This window comes from Tachypleus tridentatus, chromosome 4 (assembly GCF_004210375.1).
Source record: "Tachypleus tridentatus isolate NWPU-2018 chromosome 4, ASM421037v1, whole genome shotgun sequence".
NCBI lineage: Eukaryota > Metazoa > Arthropoda > Merostomata > Xiphosura > Limulidae > Tachypleus > Tachypleus tridentatus.
Genome location: NC_134828.1, coordinates 49,081,123 through 49,093,376, shown reverse-complemented (window position 1 = coordinate 49,093,376; position 12,254 = coordinate 49,081,123). Strand labels below are relative to the sequence as shown.

Here is a 12,254-nt window from a genome sequence, read left to right as displayed (position 1 = left end):
GTTATGTAGTCCTTCACATGGCATCAGAGTTTAACTCCTAAAGTTATCATGTATTTGTTTCAGTCTATCCATTGACACACTTATTGCCAGTGGTATCTCACAAGGAAATTTAACCCACTTCATCTAAATGTGCCAGTCATATCTCATTTTTTGACCTGACTTTTTGACAGAAGTTATCTTCATCTGTTATCACTTTATTATATAAAGCAACTTTATCAACTACTTTTCAGTATTGTAAACAGCTGAAAGTATTTGAATCCTCAGTGCTATCCAGTCTTTTCAAATTGTTTAGTGTTTTGTCCCAAATGGCCTTTTACATTAGTAACTGGGATATTAATGTTGTTTTACATGCTTTGTCTTTACATCCATTTGAGTATTCAGCCTCGTTTATCCTGTATCATCATTCCCTTAAAATGTAATTTTTTGTTGTTACTGGCACGTAAGTCAAAGTTGTTTGTACTACATTTGTACAGGATGATTTTTCACTCCACTTATATCCTGCTACATTCTGATAGGTCCTTCTTTTATAAAACACCAACTGTCAGGTAAGGGGATAAATCCTTCTCAGCAATTCATTTGCCAGCTAATTTTCATCTTTACAACTAGTAGGACCCAGGTTGTTTGCTATGTCTTATTAGAGCCCTGAGGTGTTATGTTTCATACTCTGACTACTTTTCAGATGTTAGAAAGTGATTCTTTGTTCACTGGGATCCTTCAGTTTCTCAAAATGTATTCCCAGTTACATTGACAAAGAGAATTTATAAACTGATCAATATTGCTTATTCTGTACAGGCAAAGAAACTTATGAGAGTCACATTTCATTAGATTTATCACATTTCCATGTCTTTAGCTGCCTGATTGAACTGCCTGCTGGAGGACATTGTGCAGGCTGATATGTGGACTTCTTACAATATACTTTAATTTCATGTTGCTTACATGATGTGGCAGTTTCTTCTTCTGCAAGTGTTTTGCCTATTCCCTGTGTCCATTTTGACCACATTTGTAAAATTATAAGGAGGAAGGTGAGTTGTTTTTTCTCTTCCTCTTGTCTTTTTATATTCCAGAGTCCTTCACCTTCATTTTTTTTCCTTTTTCCACTGGATCTCTCTATGTAGTATGTGTTGCCCAGGCTTTTATGAGTCCAAATTTACTATGCTCATTACTGATTGCAACAGACTTTTTAGAAATAAGGTGTTCCATAAGACCATCTAGGAGTTCAATAGGTGCTATTACTATTTTATGCTGGACTCTCACTCATGGGCTATCACAAGTGAAGCTAAAGGGTATTCTGCCCATCTGCAGCAATCATTGGATGGAATAAATTGAGGTCAGTTTGCTTTTATAAACTTAGAGAACTTGGTTCACCTACTGCACTGTTTCCAGAGCACTGTGCTTCAGGACTCCTCAGTATACTTTAGCCTCCAGATTCTACTTGAGGAACTAGAAAGTCCTTACCACACCCAGTTTCCATTCACTTGGGTGGTGAAGAGAGGCTTTACTTTCAGTGTATTTGAGTGATTTCCTCCAGTCTTATAGAAGAGGGTGAAGTTGGGGCCCTCTTACTCTGGTCCCTGGTTAATTTCCCCAGATGTCAATAGGAGATGCACCAACTTATACAGGAGCCCATACCTAATACTTATTTGGGTTTTTTGCTCAGTTGTCTGTTTGAAATGTACATACTCCTTCTTTTGATCAGTGTCAGTTTATTATATTGTTCGTTTAAGGAGGTGTACTTTCTCCTTGTATTTCCAAATGCTAAGTGGTTCCATCCTCGATTCTTGGTTGAGCACAGTGTTCCTTGTCCTCTCTATAATTGTGAAAGCAAGTGAAAAGCTCTTTGCTCACTTTGCTGGGATGTGAGGATGAATGTTCATAATTCCAGACCAGACCAGATGAGCTCTGTTTTTTTGCTTGAGTAAGGCATACACGATTCTGTCATTCTGAGTCTGGGGTGTTGCCTGTCAGGCTTTTTCAGGTGGATGAGAGGATTCATTTCCTTTGGTGTTACTTATTTTGTTGTCATAATTTTGGTTGTTCAGAATGCATCACTTTGTGACTACAGGTTGGGTTCCAATCAAAAGTATATCTGTATATAATGTTCACTTGCCATATGAGGACCATGACCCCTTAATTCCAACCCAGCATTGTGGAACCTTGGCTGTCTGTTTGGGGTCAGCTTTTATTGGTTATTACTCATGTATTGTTTCATCCTTGATACATGAACTAAGTTCAAGGTGAAAAGCATACCTGTTTTGAATGTAGTGTGGTTTCTTCCACTTGGGTATCACTTTTATTTTCATGCACCCTTGATCTATGCAGAAGCAATCTATATGGATATTGCCCTCACCAGTCATTCCACCCTCTCAATGTGGAATTCTAGCCGTAAGTGGTAACAGATGTAAGAATGCTTTAGAATTTATCATTTTACAAAATTGAAAATGTATTTCCAATACTACTTACCTCTTCTGACACTCTCCTGCCGTTCCTCCTTACTGAAAGCCAGTGTTATGGACTGGGATGATGTCAGTTTTGAAAAAGTGATAACATTATCTGAAGTACCAGGACAGAGCATGCATTGACATAGGTGTAGTATATCCAATGAAGAAATCAGACCAAAGCTTAAATGGGCAAAGATGAAACTGTGGTGTTCAAATAATAGTTATATAAGTGTCAGCACAGGCAAGTGTTATTGGAAATACATTTTTAGTTTAGGAAAATGTTAACCTATTTGATTTGAGTGAAGTTGTATTTAATAAGTTTATCAGATATTTTACTTTAGCATTTTATTGCACATGTGCCATTCTGTTTATTTCTTTGTAAGATAAAAATTTCACGTACATATTTTTTTTTACCCTGTGAATTGAAACTATTTATGAATTGTGTAATATCAAAAGCTTGTTACCTATAATTACTTGCAGATGCAAATGACAACTGAAATTTTTGTTTTTGTTGGTTATTCTTCTGGAACATGGTGTTTATTTTCTCAGATGAAATATTAATATTTTACTTTTTGTACCAACATTGAAGTTTAACTTCACGAACATTATTAGTAATCAGGCATTGTTTTTGGTTAGAATTGCATTATATATGGGTGTGTTAATACTTTAATTATTTTTCTTGTTGTTTATTATACATAACTTAAGGTTTATAGTAAGCCAATCAGACAGAGTAGATGCATTAAGGGACCACTATGAGAGTGAAGAAGAAATAGGTAGTACCAGAAAGGCAAGAGAACAGGAAAGAAGACAAGAATTATGGAAGCAAATAGATTTTTCCAAGTAAAGTTTATAATAATTGACTGTAATGATGTGTCAGCAAATAAATCTGTATTATTTTACTAGATTCATTTATTCACCCTCACATACATTTTTAGTAAGTCTAAGTTCTTTTTAAGTCTGAATGTTTTTGGAACAATAGGATCATCTCAAGATGAAATGCAGAATGTCTTGATGTACCTAATAGCTTGTTTTCTTGCATCTTTTCCTTTTTATATTCATTTCTTAAAAGCTTTATTAATCTTAGATTTACACATTTTGACATAATTGCAGGGAAATAGAAATCTTAGAAACTTCAATTCTCTTAATTTTTTAAGGAATTTAATAAAAATAAGAGAATTTGTTGAAGACAAATGTTTCAAATAATCTAGCAAGAGGAGGATAAAGTTTTTATTAAGTATGTGAAAAAGCCTCATGAAATAAATCAGATTTTTATTACTTAGAATAATAATGAATGCGCATAATCAGATTGTACAAAAAAGAAATAGAAATGCAAAACTTAAGTATTTTTGTTATTTATATTATTAAAACTAGTTGGTTTTAATGGTTTTGCAAAGTGTTTATTCTGCAGGATGTTTTTGTTTTTTTAAATAAGTGTTCAATTTTTAGCATGGTTAAAAAGGATGTTAGAGGGTCTAGTTTGGTGATTACCAAAATAAGTGTTTTAAACAGTTTTCGTTTGCTAAAAACTTGTGTGCTCTAGATGTTTGGTATGCCTGTTAAAGTTTCATTTTTTGGCATAATACATTATATTATTCAAATTTATTTTCATAGGATGAATGTAGTTTGAAATTTAATTTAATGGACCTTAATCTTTTCAGTTTTATTTTGCAATTGTTCTTGAGATTTTAAAATATCTGATTGTTGTTTTTTAAGTAAGCCATGATATTATTGTTCTTTATCTTAGTATTGAAGTACTTCTTCAGAAGAATTGGTAAATATTTAAATTTATTTGAAATATTAACCACATTTAGTTGATGAAAGAATAAATTGCTCCTCAAAAATTGTAGATAATTTATTTTAAATTTTGTTTTTCTTTTAGTTTGAACTTGGAACAAAAACAACTCTGCCAGTGCCGAATGAAATTATTGAAATATTTAGACAGATTGTCAACTTATGAGGTAAGTTCTTTTGAGTGAAAGATATTGAAACTTAATTTCTTCATAAATGAAATGTGATTGTTTATGTATAGACATTAAAATATCTTTTACATTTGTTTGGTCATAGATCTGAGGATTAGGAAATCAAAAACTAGTGGATTCTAATTTGTAATTTTGCTACTAACAGTAGGTGAACAATACGTTTTATATACATATAAAGACAATAGTAGATGAAACTTCTTACACACCACACTTACAAGAGACAAACATAGTATGGAAGCTTTTTAAACATATGTTTGCAAAGTTTAATTACCTTAGTCAAAAGTGGTGAAATATGTTTATATAGAAAGTGTATTTCTATTATTTAAATACTAGATTTAGATCATTAGTTAGAATAGTTGTTGTTTCAAAAGCATAATTGTTAATAAGGAAATTGACATACAGGCATCATTTTATGGAATTTTTATTTGTTTAATAATGTTCTGTGTGAACAACTGACAGGTTTTATGATCATTACATGAAAAACATAAAGAACAGATCTCTAATTATATTCCTAACAGATTATACTGGGAGGACCACACATTGCTGAAGAACATTATGATGCCAAGTTTTTCAAAGTTTTTCGTTCTCAGTCAGGATTAGAAGGAGCTGTTCAATTTGCTCGTGAAAGTGATTGGCGATCTGTTGCAGCTATGTTTACTTACCATGGCAAAGAAACTTTGCAGCATCATTTGCCTGTTTTATCAAATTTTCCAGAGACCACATCACCATTTGATTATCGCTCCTTACTTCCTGAAAGTGGGCAAGTGAAACTTCATAATTTGATTTGATTAAAATGTTTTTGCCACTTTATTATTGCGTGATCCACAAGTTTTAGTCACATATTAAACTAAATTTTTAACAGTAGTATGGATGAAAATTTTAAAAATTTCTAAACACGAACATTTGAAAACATGATAAAATACTTATTTATTTTATTTTTTGTAACCTTTCCCAAGCAACCTTTTAGCATATTAAACTAAATTATAAGAAAAGAAAAAGCCATATTCCCTAACTCTTTTAGAAAATCTGAAGTTTTTATTTTTAAAGCTGTGTTTGTGTGTGTATTTTGAACTAAAGTTTTCTGCCAACAATGCATGATGAATATATAACTCCATTATTGAGATGTTTAACCTCCTGCTTTTTTTATTTTTTCTTTAAAGAACTGACTCTTTTATACTGTAGATTCAGTAGAGATAAACATGTAGTATGGAAGCTTCTTAAACATACGATTCCAAAGTTCAATACTGTCCAGCAGTTAGTGTACCAGGCTATGGGGTAAAGAGTCTGTAGTTCAGGTCATATTACTACTAATAAAAACAAAAGTATACTGCACACTAGAGGCATTAGTGCTTTACGAGTATGGCAGTCAAACCCCACTACTTGATCTGAAAAGAGTTGTCAGAGATTTAATGCTATCTGGTGTTGACTATGTAACAAAGAAACTGATTGTGAATTTTTGGGGGACTTTAGTAGTTGATTGTTTTTGTTTGTAAGCTTTGTGAAATATTTACAGAAACTGACTCTGAATGGGCAATAACATAAAATTATTACTTTAAAATCATATGAAATTTTACAAAAGTCTTAATCAGGTTGTGATCCTATAGGTGTGACGATGATGAACCTGAGATATATCCATGGGAAGAGGTAAAGAGAAGAGAAGATGATTGGTGTGAAACAGAGAATGTGAAGTAAGAGTCGGAGTATTGTTGCTGTCTTGCACTGAGCATTATAACATATTCTTAAGTGAGCACTTTACTTGTTTCTTGTTTGAAGTTACATTAACTCTTGGTAATATCATGGCATATGGGCATTATTAAACTGGAAGATGAAAGGAATAATAGGTAGGTTAATAGGATTAATAACAGCTTTTGAAAATTAGTTCCAGAAACAAATGGATATAGGATATCAATGTGAAGTAAATGTTTTATTAAAAGTTTTTAAGTTTTGTCATTTACTAGTAAAAATACATTAAACCTATGTTTTCTTAAAAACTTCATGTACATTTTAATTCACATGTTCTGTTTAATGCAAATAATCTGTTATTGGAGTTTCTTGTTTGAAATAAATTGAAGTATGGCTGGCTAAGTTTGGTAAGTTTCACCCATTATATAGATGATTACATTAAATACATATATTTTTGGCTAACAAGTTTAATATTTGTTTTTACTAGCTTCAAGTCAGTCTGGGAAGCAGTAAAAAGAACTAAAATTACTTGCATGGACTACAGTCCAGCAGTTAGTGTGCCAGACTGTAGAGCTAAGTGTCTGTGGTTTGGGTCTCATTACTGCAAGAAACAAAACAAAGTTACACTCCACACTGGAGGTATGAGTACATTATGAATGTGATGGTTAGATCACACTACTTGATTTGACAAGAGTAGTCAAATAGTTAGTGCTAGCTAATGACTAGCTGCCCTCTCTTTTATGTATCACTGTAGTGTTATAGATGATTTGCAAAGAATACCCTCATGCAGCTTTGTGTGATTATCCAACGAAACAAACTAACTGAAGCTGCCTTTCGACAATAACTTGATATTAGAGTTTAACATTTTTGCTCATTAATTCACTTCTTGCAAAGAAATCATTGTTGTCAAGATTTTAGTGAAAGTTGATTAACTTTTAGAAAGTAATGTACTTGTAGGAAATGTTCCTGTTTTGAGTGAAAAGTTAGTCAATATACTAAAAGATGAACATAAAAAAAAGACATGTTTATCTAAGAACCAGTTGCAAATGTGAATGTAGTTATTATGGGATTTTTCTTAAAGGTATGAGAAAGCTAGTTCATCCAAAAATGCTAAAATCCAATCATATGTGGACAAGAAAATTGTTAAGCTGAGAAAATAATAAGAATAAGATACTTTGTTTTTTGCATTGTTCACTGATTGATAGATTCAGATATAACTTATCTGAACTTAACTAAAAAGTGTCAAGTAATAGCTGAATAACATTTAGTGCTGTATATACTAAGTACACATTGTCATGAACGTGTTGATGACCTTTGTTACAGTTTAAATCAAGATCAAAGCTACTTAGCTTTGCTTTGGAAAGGCTTTTATTTTTAATCAGAGCCAGAACAACATTTTAGAAGTTTCATTATGTTTTTGAAGCAAGAGACTAAACCATAAATTTATGCAAACTGTTATAAAAGAATTTGGTTTAGCAGATTTTTAATTCTTTAAAGTTTCCATCAAATCGTGTAGTTTCTTTACATTAGACTCATAATTTTAGGGTTAGGAATGGAATTAAGCAAAATATTTATGTTGACAGTCAGTTAAGTTTCTCTTTAATACCATACTCTTGTTTTGGTACATTAAGTAATTTTTGTAAATTTTTTTATAATGCTGTTTAGGTCACTCTGTAATCTAAAGAATTAAATAATGCCCTTTGTGTTAGAAATCATTGGCATTAGCAAGTTATAATCGTGTAGTACACTAATGCTTGCTTAATATTTCTCACCTTTTTTGTTTAGTTAGTAAGATGAATATTTTAAGTTCGTTATTTTTCACACATACATTTTTTATTAATATATTTGTAGTTTTAGCAATACAACAGTATCGAGGAATATGATTATGTTCCTTTTACTCCAGTTATGTGTTGTTCTTGGTCACACCGATGTGATGTCATCTGGATAGACAGTGACTTTTTTCACTGGGGGTTTGGACTAAAACTATATCATGACTCATATTTCTTTTTTTAATGACATAGTGATATGTATGGTACATGTATCATGAGAAGGATAATGTTATAGAACTCTGTACATAATGCTATTTTTTTCTTAGTCGAGGACGTGCGGTTATTGAATCGTCAAATCATCAGATTGATTACACTACTAGGTTAATCTGTGGTTCACTAGTGAAACTCTTCCCTTGTTTTGCAAGTGCAGGGGCAGAGTGGCCTGCTAGGATTCATGTAGATGCCCAATGGGCTGTGCATTTAAGGCAATCTTAGAAATGAATTTTAAATATTAATTGTTTAGTCAGCATACAGCATGTGATATTGTCCAGACTGGTTCTTTAGTGCCAATCCATCCTTTTGCAAGTAATAAAGATTGATTTTCACTTCTTTAACAAATGTTTGGTCTATTTCTTATTTAAAAGTACTCAAATTTGGAATTCAATTTACAGTTCAATACCTTTCCTGAAATAATGTCCTTTTACCTGCAAGAATTGCATAAAGTACATGAGAGGTATTCTAACTCAATTTGTATTTATTTAAAGTTGATGACCTTGGTATTGATTAAGTATTTCTCTATATTTTGTAAAAGCAAAGGTACTTTTTTCTTGCTTGTATAAATACATTTTAATTGATTTTTATTCAACTTTTGATAAACTGTGCAGAAGTTCTGTTACTCTTCTTTTTCTGTCTGTGTTTTTCAGTCCACAAGGATTTGTATATTCTGGTTGGTCAGAGAAAATATGAGGTTTTATGACAATATTTAATATAGTTGTTTTGGTTATTTGACAATTAATAACAGAAATATTACTAGTTTTATTTCATTGCTAGAAGCTTTAAGACACTGAACATCACATGTTACTTAGATCTGGGAATATTTTAGCAGTTTCTTTAAAAATTCCTTTTATTCTTAAAAATGGTTTTGTTAAAGTGATATTTATTCAAATTTATTCACAGATATGACCTCAGGTGACCTTAATAAGGTTTAGAAAGTAGGTGACTGCAAAATATTTTGATGTGTCAAATCCTTATTTTATTGTTAACACTCAATATGGTGATGCATTTTACATCACCTTAACTAGGAAAGAACATTTATGCAACAATACATATGGTAACTCTGTGATATTCTCACAAAATCTGGTAATATTTTGTTAAAGATCATAAGTATCTTGTACACAAAAATGACATTATTTTAATTATGTCTTTCTAATAAAGATATATATATTTATTTATAGTAGTTATTTCCACCCAAATCCTGAATAGTTTGTGTGCAAGGTGATTTTTATTTCAAGTATAAAATGAATTTTGTTCATCTTATAGTTTTCATATTTTATTTACATAACTTTTAGAATGTCCTAAATGAATAGCAAAAGTTTTACAAGGTAAATGCTTATATTTTGCTTCTTGTTTTCTCTATCATATCACTAACTAGCTATTATCATTAATGTATGATGTAATAAAATTATTAAAATATGGATATATAAAAAATACATATCTTTTTAAATTTTTGCATTTATGTTTATTGATCTTCTTTTGGTTATATTTGTAATTTCAAGTCTTTCTCTTATTACAGTTTATTTTTAAAGTATTTCTTTTTTTGTCCTTTATAATTTATTATAAAGTGACAGAGAAGTGAAACCTTACAGCAAAATTTTTATACACCGTTTAATATTGCAAGCATTGAAAACTGACACAAAGTATGAGTTGTATTTAAAAACATGTAAACTTTTCAATCATGCATATTAAAATACAAAAGTGAAACTAAAATACAATTTAACTGTATCTCTAACTATAACATACTTAGGTTAGGAACAACTGTAAGTGCTATGGTCAGTCAAGCTGCCAGCCATACTAGAGGCAGTTATGTGTACTCCATGATGAAAAATCTATGCCAGTTTCAAAGTTACAATTGTTGAATTATAGTGTAAAATGAGGTATTTCTAATGACTATATACTTGTGTATGTGTATGTAACCTCTATATGTAGGCTATAAAGCTTTAAACAAATCTGTTGAATGGTAGACAAAATTTAATACTTGTTTCAACCCCATTCATCCAGAAAACTATAAAATGTACATGTCAATAGGTTAAGTAAATATCTAGACATACAACAAGTGGCATTATATTATTGAAGATACAGAGTGCCTAAGAAGAGAATTTTCATAAAGTGTGGGTCACCTGACAATACATCTAAAGCTTTGAGTAGTTTTTATAAAGGTTTCTTTTGAAGTAAAGGATTAAAACTTGTGTAATATAAAAGTTGAATTATAACATGAGAAGTTTTTAATGTTTGGAGACCCTGTCTTTTTACTGGAATTACTTATGCCATGACGATAATACTCTGAGGTCCTCGAACTCATAATTTTATTCACATACATTGGTAGTAAAGATGCTTAATTAAATATTTAATGTCACCCAGTGACTTGTGCAGAAATGTTTTTAAAGGGTACCTATATTGAAAGGGTTAAACACTGAACATAAATAAATTATTATTTTTGAAGAGAAGCTACATTTGCTAGATATAAATTGAAGTCAGCCTAGATTATTGTTATCTAGCTTGACCTGACATCATTTTAAAAGATCATGTCTTAAATCACTGATTGATGTCAGTTTATTTGGTGTTTTATACTGTATATAGCTGGAAGTGGTGACTACTTAAATTGGTTAAATAGAATGTCAAAAGAAGTGAATATCAGCCAAGTTTAAATCGATTAGATGTATCAAATCGAACCTGATTAACAGTAAAAAACTTGAAATTCTAGGATGAAAGGAAGTATTTTTATATCTTTGTTTTTAAAAGAGGTACCTCACAAGAAAATTTTGTAACTTTCACAATCTAAAAAATTATATGAAATAAAATGAAATTATTTGAATATTTGATCTGCAACTAGATACTGTTTAGAAAGGCTGTTTAAGTTTTGTACATTGTGGTTGTCCTCCCAGTGACACAGTAATTTATCTATGAACTTAGAATGCTATAAACCAGGTTTGATAGCCCATTGTATAGCTTTGTACTTACTTTGAAAAAAGAACAAAGAATTTTGGTTAAATGTTTTCACTGAGAGAAGAACAATCAAGGAATATTGGTGACATTCCTATGGTCCTCCAATGCTTGCCCATGATTAGAGATTTTCAAAGAATATCTAGCTCACTTTTACAGATAGTGCTTATTATAACTCTCGCATTGTCTTCGTGATATTTATTTTTGTAAAATTTAAGAAATTTTTTCTATTTATTGTTTTATATGCCGATAGAAGAAAAACAAAACTTTTACATTTACAAAAAAAAATCCTATAGCCATATGATCAATAATCTTTGAGGTCTCTCCTTTATTTTCTTTTTGTAAACCAATATATTACACTATTAAAAACTAAACCATATGTTAGGTTTCAATCTAAATAATGAAGTATTAATATTTCATTAGGTGAAGTAATTAACTTTTTGTTTTTCTTAGAGAATTAATTTCACCTGACTTTGCTGTGGAGTTTTATGAAGATCACCCTGAACTTCAGAAGTTTTGGTATGAAAATTTAACTTCCTTTATACTCAGAGGTCTAAAGAGGCTCGTGCATCTGTACATAGTATTTTGAAAATGTAATATTAATAGGAAAAGACAAAAATAATTTACTGAGATGATACCTATCTCTTCACACAATCAAGCTTTTTTATCTGTGTGTCTACCTTAAATATTCACATGCCACTAGTCATAAAGTATCTCCTATATAATTTCATGGGATTACTCTTGAATTGCCTTACTGAGTAATGATGTTATTATGCAGCAAAAGTCCTCCACTAATTGGAGGGTGACATACTTCCTTGATCAGTTATGTTCCTCTAACCCTTCCCATCTATTATATTCTGATATCCAAGATTTTTACCTATCCTACTCCTATTACATGAGAGGTTTTTAGTGTTTGGAGACTGTCTTTTTACTGGGATTATTTATGCCATAATGATAAAACTCTGAAGTCCTAGAACTCATAATATTTTTAAAGCCATTCTCTGCTGCTGCTCTGATATTGAATCTTTTTTTTAAAAAAGTCATCCTAATGCTTGAAACAGTGGTAGTGAGTGGATGACAGGTCTAAGGAAGATGTGGCAATACTTGATAGACCAATTTGTTGAGCATTGGAGCATAATTTCAGCAATGTATGGCCGAGCATTATC

At 31.0% G+C, this 12,254-nt stretch overlaps 1 protein-coding gene across 10 annotated transcripts in view; it reads left to right on the top strand.

Moving 5' to 3' along the window:
• The window catches only part of LOC143249085 (NBAS subunit of NRZ tethering complex-like), a 230,774-nt gene that overhangs the window by 94,601 nt on the left and 123,919 nt on the right, over nt 1-12,254 (top strand). For all 10 annotated transcript variants that reach the window (XR_013027512.1, XR_013027511.1, XM_076498317.1 and 7 more), the window contains 5 exons: nt 3,144-3,278; nt 4,318-4,396; nt 4,936-5,177; nt 6,022-6,105; nt 11,542-11,607. Coding sequence is in view for 8 of the 10 variants with exons in the window: in XM_076498317.1 (XP_076354432.1) it covers nt 3,144-3,278; nt 4,318-4,396; nt 4,936-5,177; nt 6,022-6,105; nt 11,542-11,607 (606 nt within the window). In the remaining 2 variants the exon portion in view is untranslated. The remainder of the gene's footprint in view (nt 1-3,143; nt 3,279-4,317; nt 4,397-4,935; nt 5,178-6,021; nt 6,106-11,541; nt 11,608-12,254) is intronic.